This window comes from Leptonychotes weddellii, chromosome 4, assembly GCF_054177405.1.
Source record: "Leptonychotes weddellii isolate Sample4059 chromosome 4, ASM5417740v2, whole genome shotgun sequence".
Taxonomy (NCBI): domain Eukaryota; kingdom Metazoa; phylum Chordata; class Mammalia; order Carnivora; family Phocidae; genus Leptonychotes; species Leptonychotes weddellii.
This window is the reverse complement of record NC_138372.1, coordinates 25976536-25993182: the sequence shown is the minus strand read 5'-3', so window position 1 is coordinate 25993182 and position 16647 is coordinate 25976536. Positions and strand designations below refer to the sequence as shown.

Here is a 16647-nt window from a genome sequence, read left to right as displayed (position 1 = left end):
AGTTTCCCCACAGACTCCCGGGGGCCCCCGGGCAGGGGTGTCCAGGGAAACCCCACCTTTCCTCTGCCACTCTTTCGTGCCACATACAGCATCAGCCCCTTAGGGACGGGTTGTGGCTTCTGCTCCTAAGATCAGGGAGACGAGCTGGTCCAACCTCCTCACGGTACGAATCCTCGAGGAGCAGTCTCCCGGCTCCCGTTGAAACCCGGCAGCGCAGGGGGGCCCTTCCTGGTCCACCAGCATTGCTGCAGTGGGATCCACTCAAGTGGCGTCTCATCTTTGCTCTCTCAGCTGTCGGTCTCTGGGGCTGGCCTAAAATTCCGAGGGTGGCAATTAGCCGCACATACACCACGGCGGCGATGTGCTCCCGGGCCCGCAGCAGACCTCAGGAGTGGGTCACGAGAGCACTCCCCATCTGAGCCCATCACAGCAGCCTTCTCCCAACCAAGGACAGGGTGCCTAGAGCCAACACCCGGGAAAAGCCTTCCTACTGTCCCGGGACGAAGGCTGACCTGCGCCCTCCGGAGGCTCCTGCTTGCAGCCACCTGGAGCGTGGGCAGACAGCCTCTGCGGAGCTCAGGCCTCCTCGGTCCTGACTGTTCTCACATCCCCAGGGCACCTGGGGCCTAGCAGGGTGCATGCAGCTGGAAGTCCATAGATGCTTGCGGGGGCCAGGGTTTCAGCTGCTCAGGAACCGCTGGACAGATGTCTGTGGGCCCTCCGGGTGGGCTGCTGGGGACCCTCGTGAGCTCGGCCCACTTGAGAGAAGGACCTCTGACACCGTCTGCCTGTCTCTCCTCTGGGCTCGGGGGTCTGCACAGACAGAAATTCTGCCTGGAGAGGGTGCTAAGCCCAAACACAGCCACCCTGCCTCTTGTCTCATGGCTTCTGTTTGCTAAGCCGGGTCACACTGATCCCGCCAGCTCCCGCGGGGGGCTCTGGGAGGATTAGGGCAGAATTACCCAGGCATAATTACATGGCTCCCTGCTTTCAGCTTTGCGCAGCTCTCTGAATAGGATGTTTGCGTTCGGCCTCTCTGTTTAATTGATTAAGTTTCCTGAGTGCCCCCCAGCTAGGCCAAGGACAGAGTGGGCATGCCAAAACCTTCCTTGAGGGAGAGGACCCGAGAGGGGGGTGGAGCCGGGCAGCAGTGGACCTTCACGCGGCCCTGGGTGTTAGAAGGATTGGTAAACTGGATCTTCCCTGGCCTCCTCCAGCTTTGGGCCTGATAGCAACAAGCACACTGTGGGGACACAGATGATGCCACTTTGGCCACCCTATCTGCCAACTTTAGAAGTAAAACTGCAAAGCTAACTGCTTTCAAACCCAGCGGCCCTCAGGGAGGGCCCTCCTCTCTGGTCTTCTACCCCCAAAACAGCTACAAAGACCAGCTCCTGCTCAGGGTGCCTTCCTGCAGGTGACATGTCTCCTCTGCTGTAACCCATTCTGCAAATGCTTAGTGAACATCTCCCTTGCTCCAGGCCCTGCCCTGGGCTGTGGAGGGTGCATGGCCCCGGGAGGTGGCACCAGAGCGGAGACCCAGTGAGTGAGCAGCTGGGTGCCCAGCCTCTTCCCCAGGAAGAGGGGGGCCCACCAGGCTCAGGGTGCCTCTGCCCCAAGACCCCTGATTTCCTAGTGCACCTGCTCCACGCCTGGCTGAGCTGAGGTCCCTGGACTGTCTTTACGCTCACCTTCTCCTCTGCATTTTCCCCACCAGCTGTGCTGGGGCTGTCAGCAAGGGGGAGGTGGCAGAATTCTGGAGACTCGGCACCTTGGGCCCTCCTCCCAGAAGAAGAGAGGCAACAGGGTTGTCCGAAAGGTTAGCTCACAGCATGTTAGCTGGGATGATGCTCCCGAGGAAGGGGAATGAGTGGATGGTCTTGTTGGCGTGGAGAAAGGATGGAAGGACTGGGGGTTCAGCCCCTGTCTTCTGTCTGTCTGTCCATCCAGGTTGGTGTGTGGAGTCCTACGGAGGGGCTCAACATCACGGAGGTCGCCAAAGGCCGAGGCCCTAATGTCACTGACTCTCTGACAAACAGGTCACTCATCGTCACCACCGTGCTGGTAAGAACCTGCAGCCCCGGAGGAGGGATGGTGTGAGCCGGGGACGGGCTGGAAGGACCCAGACCGGGCACCTCTCGGGGCTACTTCGAGACTGGAAGATGGGGGGCGGGTGTGGAAACATGGAGGGTCCCTCAGAAAGCCCTCAGTCACTGGAACAGAGCAACTTGCCCGTGGTCATAGGCCAAAGACCACAGCGGGTGGCTGTGAGCGGCCTCTTCCCAAAGACAGAGTGGGCTGGTCCTCATGCCTGTGTGAGATCTGCTTGGAGGCCCATCTGCAGAGGCCTGTGTGTTTGCATTTCCCCCCACCCACCCACACACCCCTGAGTCCAAGTACGAACCACGATGGGGTAGATGGAAGGAGGTTAACCTGCCCTCTGCCCCAGGACTCAGGCCCCACCTCTTCACCTCAGTTCCCAGGGAAAAGGCCCTTCTCGCTGGTACCCCCAGCTGTGGTGGGCGCTCTGGCCACACCCAGAGAGCCCAGAGGTTCTGCGGGGAGCCCACACATGCCACAGTCCACAGTGCCCATCCGGAGAGCTCTCCTCCATGATCACTCTACCTGCCACCCTCCCTCCATTCCCCAGGACTGAATAGCGCCAAGGAGTGGCTCTTGGCATCTCCCAGGCTCTCTGCACCTTGGAGCTCAGGATGGGCAGAAAGACACACCCACACCACTGGCCTCTTAACTGGCCAGTGCTGTGGCCCCTCCGCATGCACCAGCCCTTCCTGGAAGGCCTCCAGGGTGTCCAGAGACTCAGGACCCACCCTTTCAGAGACACAGCACTGCTCTTGGGGACCCAAGCTGGGCCATGCGGAGGAGAGGCAGCCTGATCACCACCCAATAACTTCAGACCAAAGACCTTTGGAGGACAATTCGGTCAGCTTCTCCTTATAATTAAGCTCATACAATACAATAAATGCAATACGAATAAAGCAAATCCTGTACAGAGCGGAGGGCTCAGCCTGGTTTGGAGTGTTCTGACCAAGTAAGGCTGCCTGGGATGGAATCAGAGAGTAGGGCTGGGCACCCGGCTGTGGGCCCTTCCACGGCGCTGGGGTATGGTTTCCCCACCTGCTTCCCACTGGGGGCAGCTCAGCTGGGCCCCACGGAATGGTCCTTTGCCCTCCCTCTCGTGTGACTCACCAGACAGATGCTTGACGGCGGGTGGTGGACACCCCAGCACCTGCAGCCCGTGGGTCTCATCCCCAGTGTCCAAGGTTGTAACCACTGAGAGGATCCATGTGAAAGGAGCCCTAACAGTGGTTCTGGACGTACTGCCGACGGAGCCAGGGTGGGAGGGCTGGGGAGACACCTGCCCCCCCCCCAGGTTTGGGCATGAACCCCCCCCCACCCCTGAGCACCTCCCCCAACACCATACATCCTGCCTGCCTTTATTGATCAAATTTTTGTTAACTAAAAAAAAAATAGAAAAATCAGACTGCTGAGGCCAGTAAGTCAAAAGATTTCATCAGGAACGGGAAAAATTGTAAAAAAAAAAAACTAAAAAAGATTAAAAAGAAATAAACAAAAAAGAGCAAAGGAATTAAAGACTGATGAGCAACTGAAGGGATATTGATGTGGATGCAAATAGAAAAGTAGAGAGTTGAAAAGAAACAAAAAAGTTAAAGGGAAAATAATAATGAGAAAAATGAAAATAAAGCAAGAGATGAAAAGGGAAACCATCAAGGAAGACGAAAAATTAAAATAAATAATTAACAGCTCCAGCTAGACAAGGTAAAAAATGTAAAACCAAAATGTCAGAAAGCAAGAGGATAAAAGTGTGACAAAGCTAAAATATAAAAGGGTAAAAATAAAATAATAAAAAGGTGGTAAAAGATTAAAAACAGAGCTGCATAAAATGTGAGCTATAAATAAAACACTTTGCACAAGACGAGATTAACAAAGGTAAAACTAGTGCGCTCGGAGAGATTAGGAAGAAGGGTGATGACGTGGGCCCAGATGATTCAGCCACCAAACAATGCCCTCAAGTGAGTGGCAGGGTAGACGTAATATGCCAGAAGGATACGGGATACACACACCTTTAAAGACCATGGGTATGCATTTTATTAAAATGGCAGCAGCCTGATTTCAAGGGCATAAAACCCTTCTGCAAAGGTGCTCGGGATTTGTTTATACCGCAGAGGCAGGATCCAGCAGACATCCTATGCCCTTCTTGAAGCTTCTTGGTCAACACTCGCCGCTTCTTGCAAAGGTCCAGACCTGATGCACTCAGTCACTTGATGGAAGTCCCACTCGCAGCTTCCGGCTGACTCTCAGGCACCCCTGGGGATAGGGGAGGAGAGAAACCCCCTTGGCGCACGGCCTGCACAAAGCTCCATCTGTCCCACTGCCTCTCATCTGGGCGAACACTAGCTCAGCAGCAGTGTGACCAGGATGCAGGGGCAAGACTGTGATGGGTAAGAACACAGACCTTTGGGTCTGAGCCCTGGCTTCACTGTTAATTAGCTGTGTGACCCTGGAAAATGGCTTAACTACTCCATGCCTCTGTTTCCCCACCTGAAAAAGAGAGGTGATAATAATTGTATCTACTTCATAGAGTTGAGAGTCTGATGGATTAATAAATCTCGATGGCACAGAGTGCATGCCAAATGATAGCTGCTGTTGTTACTAATGGCTATTATTGATTACAAATGCAGGCCCTGGTGAGCTCAGGTTTAGTACAGTATGCAGAGTGTTCTAGAGAAAGCCTCGGCTTCTGTCCACCCATGAGCCCTGAACTTCACCGAAGACTGACCCCTGACCACAACCACAGAGGTTCTCCCCAGCACAGGCTGCCTCAGAGATTTCGAACTTGCATTCAACAGAACCTCAACACTCCCCATGGTGGACACTCCCCAGCCTCTTGCCTCCTTGTTTCCTGACTGGTCCCTGAAGGCATTAGGGTTTGTGACCTCGACATCCTGAGTCCCTCACAGCTCTAGTCTCCCATTGATATGTCAGACTCCAGACCCAACCACGACCTCATCATCTGCTTTGCCCAAAGTCTGAGCTCCTGGGCCCGACATCATGATAATTCCCTCCCCCTGGCCCCCGTTGGCCTTGACCTCTGACATGGCTGCTGACTCACCTGAAGCAGATGTCCCACTCACCGTCTTAACCCCATCCTGCAGTATCAGATGCTCACGTGAACTGGGGGCAGCCCATGATTGCTATCTGCATCCCCACTGCCCAGAGCTCATGGAGGGTAGGGTCTGCTTCTCCCTGTGGGTCCATGAGAGAAGGCCAGTCCTTCCTGGAGGAAGAGAAATGGCCAGGAAAACGTCTGGAGGATCCCTGATGGGGACAGGGGGGGTGACACATAGCCTTTGCTCTGGTCTCTGAGAAACTCTGTGTCCAGCTGAAAATGTCTTCAGAGTCTCCTGAGTGAGAGAGGCCCACGCCCACACAAGGACGGGCCTGGGGCCTCCTTCCCGAAAACCTCAAGCTGGTCCAGACGCTCCTGAACATCTCAGTGTGGTCCGCCGGTCTCAGAGCCCGGGGAGGGCAGGGCTGTTCTCAGGCTGGGGCTCTTTGGGATAGACATACCAGTTGTGGAGAGTGGCCCAGCCCCAGCTGCTCTGGCTGAAAACCCAGCCCCAGCGCTTGGCAGCGTGAAAGGAGGCCAGCACGTCCTGCTGAGCGCACTGGGGGCCCAGCCTGCCTGCAAGTGTGTTGTCTGGGCAACGGCACTTTGAGTGACAGGCAGGTACAAAGCCCAGCTCAGGAACATCCAACTGCTTTGCCCCCAGAGAATAGGGCTGGACCCCTAATCAGAGGGGTTTCCGCTCTTTTCCCTGGAATCTGGGCACGACAGAGGGCCGCAGCTCCCCCTGGGCTGCCCTAAACCTGCCTCCTCTCCTCCCCTATCCCAAACCCTGGAGTTAGGAGCAAAGGGTCCCTTACCCTGGACACACAGATGGACGGAGCCCTAACTCCACTCACCCTGGCCCCTCAGAGCTGCAGATGGCCTTCCCCATGCCTGAGGTCGAGAGCCTGGAAGCCTGTCCCCTCTCCGCCCGGCCCCAGCTTCTGTTCGGGCTCTGCTCTTCCATGGGCTCATGAAAAATTCATCCACTCCAACCTCAGCTCACACACCGAGAAAACACACCTACCTCACTCCTGGGGGCCCTGCCTTTGAAGGTTGTGAGTTCTTCGGGCTCTGAAGAAAGCAGCAGCGTTGACATGCGTGCGGGTACGTGTGTGGGTGCGGGACTGACCCAGCCACACGCGGGTGTCTGGAGACACACCGATGGGTGTATTTGTGTCGTGTGCGTGTTGTGACCACGTAAGACTCAACGGCCAGGCAGGACCCCTAGCACGGGGCAACAGGAGAGGCAGAGAAGCAAAAGAAGGCCAGGGTGTGGGCTGGGAGGACCATCTCAGGCCAGGGACCACCCTCGGCCCCACCTCCGGGGTGGGCAGGACTCCCAGTGCTCTGTCCTGGTTCTAACAGGCGGAAGCCAAGGTCCTGGGTGCAGGGCCTTCCGCCCCTGTGGCCGAGCAGGGCTGGGCTGACAACACCGAGAATGTACTTCAGCAGCGGTGGCATTGTGCATACAGGTGTGTGCTTTTGTGGACGTGTGTTGGCGCTGCCTGGGTCAGAGGGGGCTTGGGAATGCAGATAGCGGGCAGCTCACCCTTGGATCCTTCCGCCCAAGACCCCTTTCCAACCCCACAGGTCCGGCCACCGGGAGAAGCTTAGCACAAGGCCCAGCTCTCACGTTGGTGTGAGTGATCAGAGAGAGAGCAGACTGAGAGAGCTGGCCACGAAAAGTCGGAAAAGGTTATTTTTCTGGACCCCTGTTTCCTGTGACTTGTTGAAGAGAAATATTACCCCGCTCCTACAGCTGTTCTCCCAGAGCAATAGGAGAGCGTGAAGTTATGAAATTGAGGGCACCTTCACTGAGCAATCGATTAGCAGCCGAGAGAGCTTGTGAATTGGCTGTCTGGACATTTCCAGCAATAAATTGTGAAATAGTCCATGAATAAGTAGTTGGCAGAGTTCAGAATTACCCCCAAGGAAATGTTGCAGGTCTAGAGACACATTACTATGGCGAGCACCATTTTAATGCTCTGGGCTTTGGCTGTTAAATATGTATGCCATCCGCAAAAGCACTTCCCGAAATTAATGACATTTTACAGCTGCTCCGAAGGCAGCGTATTTATATGGAGATGTATAGATTCTGGGGCTGTGGTGGCTTCACAAATGAAGTGCTAATTTTAGAGAATAGGCCCAGGGAGGGGTGTGGAGGGAGGGTCAGGAAGTGAGCTATCTCAGGGCCCTTTCCCTAAAGGTTTTCTGCGGCCAGCTGTGGTTTTTAACCTTTGGTGACCTTGGACATGGTCTCTAGGCTGGAAAGGGCACTGCAGTCACGGGCTACCCGGCACACAGAAAGAAGGTAACGATATTAATGAAAATCAATCAATCAGTCTTATTGGCGACTTACATTTGCCAGGCTCTGTTGTAAGTGCTTTTCGTAGATGGACTCATTTACTTCTCACAGCAACCCTGTCTGGTGGGTTCTAGGATTCTCCCCATTTTACAGAAGGAGGTAGATTTTGTCCAGGAATCTGTGTGTGGTTGGTGACTGCCCTGGGAGAGCTAGTACCTTCTCTCCAGTTCTTTCCCTGAGCTCATATCAGGGCCAACAGGGACAGTGGTATACTTTGTTCACTGCACAAGAATATCCGATCAAGAGGATGGGGGTTGGGAAGACTGAAGCTCCTGCCCCCAGGCCCTGTTCACCGGGCCCCATGCCAGGGTTCGGGGCAGCACCTTCTCAGAGATGGATTTGCACGATGGCAGTGTGTGCACCAACCACAGCCCCCTTCCCTCCAGGTAGTCCCCCACACCTTCCCCGGCCCTACCTGGGCTCTTCTCACCAACCCTGTGAGCTGCCTACTTGGTTGCAGTGTGGGGATGGGAGGCATGGAGATTCAGCATGGACTCCAGCCAAAGGCCCCAGTGTTCTACCCAATAAGACCGAGAGGTGATTTTCTCAGAATCCCTGGAGAGGCAGGAACCCCTTGGGGGTTCACACACGCCCCCGTCCTTGCTCTGAAGCATCCCAAAGGACTGTTGAAAATCTAGAGTAAATGAGTCCTGGGGTGGGGTGGGATTTTGAAAGGTGGCCGTACTGGGGGACCAGGGCCAGAGAATCGAGCCCACCTGCCACAGCGGGAGCCCAGCAAGAGGCTGCTGGTGGGTTTCTGCTCCCAAGGACTTCTAATGGAGGTGTTTTCCAAGGCCTTCCATGGCTCAGTCTGCCCCAGGGGCCCCAGGGGCCCACAGTGTCAAAGGAATAGCCACACTGGTTAACAGATGATGAGACGCCTCCATAACTGGGTGTGTGCCCTTCTCGTGGGCATGTGCACGTGGGATTCCCAGTACCCGTGCCCTCTGTCAGCTACTGCTTATCACCCATCCCCTGAGGACCTGAGGCATTCTGACATGGCAGTGGGGGCTGCCGAGGTGGCTTTGGGGAAGGTAAAGGCCCAGAAAGAGGCCGGCAGCTACGGGCAGGAAGCAGTGGAGCTGGACTCTTATCAGACTGCAGTTCAACTCCTGTGTGACCTAGAGCGACTTACCCTCTCTGAGCGTGTTTCCTCATCTGTGGCATGGGGGTAATGTCCCCTGTCCTGCAGGCCTGTGAGGCCTGAATCAAGCAGCCTGTGAGAGAGCCTGAATCGGTGTCCAGTGCGTAGTAGGAGCTCAGGAAACACTGAGTTGGCTCAGGGGTGGCTCGTCCACCACAGCCCGGGGACGGGGACTTGTCCGTGAAGCTGGGTGGGTGGACCCCGGGGAAACACGGACTTGTGCGTCGACCTGCACTTTGGGCCCCTGCTGTGGGCCTGGATTTTACCACAGCAGAGCCCACAGTTCTAACCCCATAGACCTCAGACCGGACCACTGTCTGTCCTGCCTCTGCCCCCGGTTCTCCGCAGGGCGGCGAGGGGCTTGTTTCTAAATGAGAAATCAGGCCGAGGTGTGCCCTCTTCCCAGCCGCTCGCTGGCTCCCCATTGCCTGTCAGGGAGGGAGCCTGAGGTGGGACAGAGGGACCTGTGCTCTGGCTACCGAGAGCTACCTGCCGAGGACCCCATGCCCATCAGGGAGAGGCACCCTGGGGCTCGGGACCTCTGGCACTGTGAGGGGGTTAAGAACTTGCACTGTGGGGCTACACCCGCCTGAGTTCAGGGGCTCTCCTTGCCAGCAGGGTGAGCTCACGCCAGTCACGCGTCCTTGTGAGTTCACTCTCTGCATCTGTAAAGCGGGACTATTGTTCCCTCCCCGCGCGGGGTGACATCTGGGTCTGTCGAGCACGCCCTTGCTGGGCTGCATGCTAGGCCCTCCACAGGCACTCGGCAATTGCTGACTTATTAGTGCCTCCCGGGTCCACATACGAGTGGAGGCTCTCATATCAGCCCTCACTCTCCTAGCACATCCTCGTGCTGGGGACTGAGATCCTCGGAAGGAGAGAAAGGTATCGGGGAGAAGTCAGGGAGGATACTGGATGGAGGGTCTTGTGCAGTGGGGTGCTCACACATGAGCAGACATTAGAATCCCCTGGAGGGATTCTTCTTCTTTTTTTTTTTTTTAAGATTTATATATTAATTTGAGAGAGAGTGAGTGTGATTGTGAGTGAGGGGAGGGGCAGAAGGAAAGGGAGAATCCCAAGCAGACTCCCCATTGAGTGTGGAGCCCAACGGGAGCCCGATCCCACGACCCTGAGATCATGACCTGAGCCGAAATCAAGAGTCGGATGCTCAACCGACTGAGCCACTGGGGCGCCCCTCCCTTGGAGGGCTTCTTAAAACAGATTGCTGGGCTCCACCCGGGAGTTTCTGGCCCAGTGGTCCGGGTGGGGCCAGAGAGCGTATGTTTCTCACAAGTTGCTGGGTGCTGCTGGGGCTGCTGGTCGGGGACTACACTTTGAGAACTGCTGGCCTTGCACTGATGGTGCAGCAGAGGGCGTGGGATTCAAATCCGATCGTTTTGAGTCCAGATGCCTGTTCCACCCCTTACTAGCTCTGATCATTGGACAGTTCATTAGTAAATATCTACCGAGCCCCGGCCTTGGGCCAGGGGCCACTAGAAGGTACAGACGAGCAGAGGTTCCAGCCCAAGCTCTCTCCCAACCCATGCTGCCTTTGTCAGCCCCTCTCCCATCTCTCCCTGCAGGAAGAGCCCTTCGTCATGTTCCGGAAGTCCGACAGGACCCTCTTTGGGAATGACCGCTTTGAGGGCTACTGCATCGACCTGCTCAAGGAGCTGGCCCACATCCTAGGCTTCTCCTACGAGATCCGGCTGGTGGAGGACGGCAAGTATGGGGCACAGGACGACAAGGGCCAGTGGAACGGCATGATCAAGGAGCTCATCGACCATGTAAGCGGGAAGGGAGCCCCAGGGCCTGGGGAACCCCTGGGAGGTTTGGCCAAGTCCAGTGCATGTTAGGGTGGGGCATCCCAGCAGGTGGGGACCCTGGGGGCAGGGGAGATGGAGACAAAGGTTGTGACTTTGGGAAGGACCCAGCTGCCTGGGTCCTGCCTTGCTCATGCTCCCCAGCTCTCAGACACTGCCCTCCACACAAGCACACATGCACTCCCCCCACCCCCGCCCCTTCTGACTGAGCCTTTCCCACTGGTGTCTTTGGTGAGCTCACTCTGGAGGACTCCCTCAGCTCCTCACTGCTTCTTGCTCTTTTAGGAGCAACCAAAGGATGCCCCAGCCACGTGGGCAAGGTGCCAGCACAAACCCTTCACCAAACTCTAGGGCACAGAGTTAGATCTGTCCCTGCCTTGAGTGACTTTGGGCCCAGTGGGGAGACTGGTGGTGCAGGGAGCTGAGGGCTTGGTGAGGGGACAAGCAAGGGTCAGCTGGGACGTACTGTGCCTGAGTGGGGAGAGGACAGGGAAGCAGACAGATGGGGCTTTAGGAAGAATGGGCAGCTGGTGGGAGGGGCCTGGGGTTTGTGGGACCCTGGGAGGAAGACAAGCCACGGTGTGGGGTCACCACAGCAGGGGGCAGGCAGGGGCCCTGGGTTTGAGTGCCAGTATCCCACTCACCAGCTGTGTGAACAGGGGCCTGCCAGGGGAACCCCTCTAAGTGATTTCCTCATCTGTGGGATGGGCATCATTCCCTCCTTCCTCAGAGGATTACTGTGACCCTGGATGGAAGTACTAGGTGTGGGGTGTGGCCCACGGCGAGGCCCTCAGTAAGACGAAGGCTTGTCAGATGCCCAGATGCAGTCCGCTGGAGCTGAGGCTCAGGCCCCACAAGTTAGCACTTAGTAGGTGTGCGACCGGGTATGTTCCTCAACCTGCCCAAGTCTCAGTTTCTTCACTTCTAAAATAGGAGTAAGTGACAACCACCAGAGCTCCTGCAGTTGTTGCAGGAATGAAAGGAGGAGCCATTTGCGCAGGCTCAGGTGGCACGTAGAAAACGTTTCCTGCCTTCCAGCCCAGGGCCCTCAGCTTTCCAGAGGCATCTGTTAGCAAAGACCTGCTAACGAATGTGAGGACCTGATCCATGCTAGACCCCTTATGTTCCCCTCCTCTCAGTTATCCTCACAACGACCCCGTGAGGTAGGTCCTGTTCCTACCACCCATTTTACAGATGAGGAAACCGAGGCAGAGAGAGGTGAGGACCCACGGTTCGTAAGTGCTGGAGCTGGGGTTCAAAGCAGCGGAGTCTTTGGAAGCTCTCTGCTTTCGGAAGCCCCGTGCTCCAACCCCTGCAAAGAGCCCTCTTGACCCCAGGAGGCAGGGCAGACTTGGGCTCCCGCTGTGTAGATCTTGGCATGGAAAGTACCAGCCACGGGGATTGTTACCGAGGCGGGGAGCTGCCCTACAGGGACCCTGGAGCCTTGGAGGGGAGGGAGCAGTGGGAAGGCTCAAGCAGAGCCTTCATTTCCTAGGCCCCCCGGAACTCAGGCTCCCGTGGAGGGCTGGTGGGAGAGGCTCATGGTCACCAGCATGAACTTGGGCTGGGCTTCATTCCCACTCCGCCATTACCTAGCTGTGCGGCCCTGGACAAGTTTCTCGGCCTCTCTATGTCTCTCTTTCCCTATCTGTAAAATGGGAATGGCAGTAACTGAGCCAGCCCCATAGGCTGTGAGGGCTAAGTTCACAACCGTGCATTAGGTTATCTGCACCAGGTCAGTAGTTGATCTTCTTATTTTTATTTGTATGATACGGTTACTCCTTCAAGGCCGAGGAGGGGGCTTCAGGAAGTCCCCTTAAGTCCCTGAGCTCCTAGTTTCCAAGCCAGCAGCGAGAATACGAATACGGAATACCTGCCCTGCGTTCTTCCCAGCATGTTGAGCGGCTGGGAGGAGACAGCTGGTGGGGAAGCACTCTTCGAGTGTGGAATCCGGTGTAAAGGGAAGGGAGTGGTGTTGTCATCATTATTAGTAATAACTATAATTATTATGGAAATTAGTCAGCAGGCCCCAGAGGCCTCTCCATTTCTCGGCTCCCCACGGCAGCTTGGTGCGGGGCCTCTGGAACGCAGGGCCCCAGTGGGTGTCAGCGCCTGTCCTCTGCAGAGGCAGGCTGGGGAGGGGGAGCTCCGGGGCCACCTGTGGAAGTGAGCAGGGCTGGTGCCAGTCCTGGCAGCCAGGGCATATCCAGCGTCCAGACTTTGAAGAGCATTCACAAGGGGGCAGATCAGAAAAACCCAGCCTCTCTAAGGCCTCTCGAAGCTGACCCTCCACTGGGGAAAAGAGGGGAGGTGGCCTCGTCTGCGGCCTCCATGCGGCGCCGTATCCATCAAGGCACGGGCCCTGACGGGACATGCAGGGGACCTTGTTAAACCCGATTCCCTACAATTGATGAGCCTATTAATCCTAGCTTGGTGCCATTTTTAATAACATCATAACCATTTATTAGTGTCGTCAGATAATTAGTCTTCTCGCTAGCTCATAGGTAGCGTGGTAAAGGCTTGGCAATATTATTACTTCCTTATTAGGGATCTGGACGCAGACGTAAAAATGATGAATGCCTGCCTTTGCAAGAATCTGCCCCCTGAGGCCCATTTGGAGGCCCTGGGTGGAACCTCTGACCAGCAGGACTTAAGAAGTCCTTCTCGGACACTCTGCTCACCTCTGTCCCATGCCACATGGCCTTCCAGGGAGCCAGGCTTATGGAAGAAGATGGGGCAGGCGCAGGGTGCGACCCCCTCCTGCGGACACACTCCTCTTGCCCCCCTCACCCCACTGCCTCTTCCAACGGTGCGAGCAACAGACGGATCGGACAGAGCAGTGATGTCTCCATCCGTCAGCCTGGCTCTCCCAGACTGTCGCTCTCTCCAGCTTTACTGTCTGCTCTCTCTCATTTCCCTTCTCTTGAAGTTCTTCTGCCCACGTCCATGCCTTAAATTACTCCCAGGTGTTTTAATGACTCTGGAATCCAATAGAGATGACTTCAGATTCCGGGTCTAGCACATACTCAATCTCTCTGGCCTCTCTTTCCACATCTATGAGATGGGAGTAATAAAAAAAAAAAAGCCTTCTTCCCAGGGTTTGTAGGACAATTTAATGAGATACGGCCCGGAGAGCTTAGCAGAGTGCCCTGGGGCTCCGTAAATGGGCAGCACCTGGGACCTGCCCCTTAGCCTTCCCTCCAGGGACAGCCCTGCTGTCTAAAGTAGGCACGTGGATGAACGTGGTGGCAGGGGCAGAGCTGGTCCCTCAGCCACGGTCATCCTGGTGGGCCACAGTGACCCGGGATCTCAACCTTGCCCCTCTGAATCCAAATAGGAGCCTCAGGAAACTGACCCAGACTCACAGAGAACGGAGGCACACTGCAAGGCATCAGCCCCTTACTTAGCTTGGGGGCATTGGCCTTTCCTGACACCTGCCATCCAGAGCTTCTGTCCTGGCACCCGGTGTCCAGGACCGTGCTGGGGCTGGGGAGCGGGTGATGGCAGAGCTTTCAGAGGCCCCCGGAACTCAGGCTCCCGTGGAGGGCTGGTGGGAGAGTCTGAATCCAAGAAGAGAGGCTGCTGCTGGAGAAGGGGGCAAGAGACGTTCTTGAAGAGCCTTGGGTGCTAAATGGAGGCATTTGGTTTTCATCCTGAGAGCTGGGGGGGCCACAGCTGGAAGGGAGTGACATGAGAATCACGTGGAGGAAAATCACTGTGCTTCTGGGCTAAACTGGAGCCGGTCTGGAGGCCATCGCTGGGGCCTGGGTGAAGGAGAGCATGGTGGAGAGAAAGAAGGGAGTGCTGCAGTGGGGAAGGCGGGAGGGAGATGGCTCGGGATGGAGACGAGAAGGTAGAATTGAAAAGATCGGTGATGGTTGCATGGAGGAGGTGAGGGAAAGGGAGGATTTTTGCATCAGGACAGGTATGAAATTCCAGCTGGACAGATGACCGTGTCATCCCCAAATAAAGAGCCTCCTGGCCAAATCGAGGAGGTGGGGGAGGTATGGAGATCATGCTGGGATTGAGGTGCCAGGAGGTGGCTGGCTATATGGCTGGGCAGTCAGAGGAGAGAGCAGGACAGGAGGTGGAGATGTGAGAGGCATCAGCACAACCTCGTGGGGGGACCTTGGGAGGCAGTCAGAGGTGGGACTGCTGGGCAGAGGAGAGATGGGAACCTGGGGAGGACGAACGACAAGGAAGCCTAAGGAGAGAGGAAAAGGAGGACTCCACAAGACGCCGGAGCTGCCAAGGCCAGAGAGGAAGGAGGAGAACCAGGAGAGCATGGGTGACAGAGGCCAAAGGAGGAGAGGCTCCTGGAGAGGCATGGGCACAGGGTCACACGTAGCAGGCAGGGAGGTCAAAGGAGAGGCGTAAACAGCGTCCACGTGTTGGCGTGAGCGGCAGGGCCAGCCCCAGCTTGGGGTTTCCTGAGTGCTCCTGGCCTGGCTTCCTGCAAATTTTATTCTCTGCGACCCAGGAATCCGGTCCTGGCTGCCTCTCCTAAGCCCTGGAATCAGAGGGGGTGGGTTAGGCAGAGACAAAGCAGGAGCCTAGCCTTAAGCTAATGCATAAATGCCCCCCAGGTCACAGGAAGCCATTAGTTCTCCTTCCTCTCAGTTTTCATACCTCACTTAGAGCAGGTGAGGAGGATTCGCTGGCTCATGGATGGGCCCAGACCAAGATGGGGGATAGAACAGGATGGAGACGAGGAGCGGTCGCGGGTAGCCGCGGCATGTCACCCCTTCCCTTGTGAGAGACTTGGCACGGCCCGGACATCCCCTCTGCCTCCTCGTCGCGTTGAGCGCCGAGCAGAGAGAATGGCACGGCTCCAGGTGCCCATTTCCCCCACCCGACCCTTCTTCCAGACAGCGAGCGCCTGCGGAACCGCTCTGGGCGTGGGCCGGGCACACGGTGCAGGTGTTGGTGAATGAAGGGTGTGTGAGTGAGCCCAGGACTCACACATCTTCCCCAGAGGCACAGCTATGGGGCCCTAACCATTGAGTTTCCCATCCTGTGCAAGCGGAGGGTCAGGTGTCAAGGCTATCGAGCACTGTGTCCCCTGCCATTCAACCGGTAACCAGACCGTAGTTCTGGCCTCCATGCATTCGTGGCAGGAGGAACCCCAAGCCCCTGTTTGTGTGGCCAGGAAAGGCTCTGGCAGACCACCTCCTTCAGGCTGGCCAGGGTCCTTTGAAGCAAGGCATGCTGGGAGCCCACCCGGGGCAGGTAGAGGCCTGGGTGGGACAGGGCAGTTGAGGGCAGAGGATTTCCCGAGGGCATACAAAGGTGGACTCGTGGTAGGGCAACCAGGTTGCCAGGGCCATGACCGAGGAGCTCCGGGGAAGCTCAGGAGCTGCCTGAGAAGGAGCAGCGAAGCAGGCCAGGGCTGCGGGAAGGACCCGGGCCACACTGAGATTCACCGAGGAACTGTTAGCTGCCAGGACCCAGCCAGCAGAGCCCAACCGGGGAAAGACCTGGAAGAAGCCTGGCTGGAGGTTGGGGGCCAGACAGCCAGGGGCCAGAGCGGTCAAGGCACAGGTACAATGGAGCTTCTAGGGTGAAGGGGGATTGGAGGGAGACGAAGGTCAGAGGGAGCGAGAGGAACACACTGACCCCCGGCTGAGGGTCACCTACTCCTTCATTCGTTCCACAGAACTTTATGGAACAGTCTCAGCCTGGCTCCCGGGCAGCAGAGCCTGAGGCAGAGCCTTAGGTGCCACCACCTAGTTTGGGGGTGTGGTGCCAGGGAGCGAGTGAGGGGCAGGGACACGGAGCGGGGCTGCAGAAAGCCAATACGAGGACTCATTAGTGAGCCCGTCTGCACTGAGTATGACCAGTCCCTGAGCCGACACCCTAGAAAAGATTTGGAGAGTGTGTCTCCGATGAGGGGAGGAGGGGAGACAGGTTTATCCACCGGCTCCTGACTTCCATGCATATCTGGGTTTGGCGCGGCAGGCCTGGGAACCAATGGGGACCCTGCCGCGGCGCCCACAGCGGGCCGGGCAGGTGGGAGGGGAGTGTCAGCTTGTGCCTACATGAGGACGGTCAGAGCCAGAGCGCCCGACCTGGTGCTCGAGGGCAGGGGTCTGAACCAGGCCCCCACGATGTGCCAGACCCGGGGCGGCGACTAGCGAGACGGGAGCGGCCGAGGTGGCCG

The 16647-nt window shown here is 56.8% G+C and overlaps 1 protein-coding gene across 3 annotated transcripts in view; it reads left to right on the top strand.

Moving 5' to 3' along the window:
* Nucleotides 1–16647, top strand: part of GRIK3 (glutamate ionotropic receptor kainate type subunit 3) — a 219308-nt gene that overhangs the window by 165209 nt on the left and 37452 nt on the right. For all 3 annotated transcript variants that reach the window (XM_081818103.1, XM_081818101.1, XM_081818102.1), the window contains exons 9-10: nucleotides 1951–2064; nucleotides 10248–10451. In XM_081818103.1, coding sequence (XP_081674229.1) covers nucleotides 1951–2064; nucleotides 10248–10451 — 318 coding nt within the window. The remainder of the gene's footprint in view (nucleotides 1–1950; nucleotides 2065–10247; nucleotides 10452–16647) is intronic.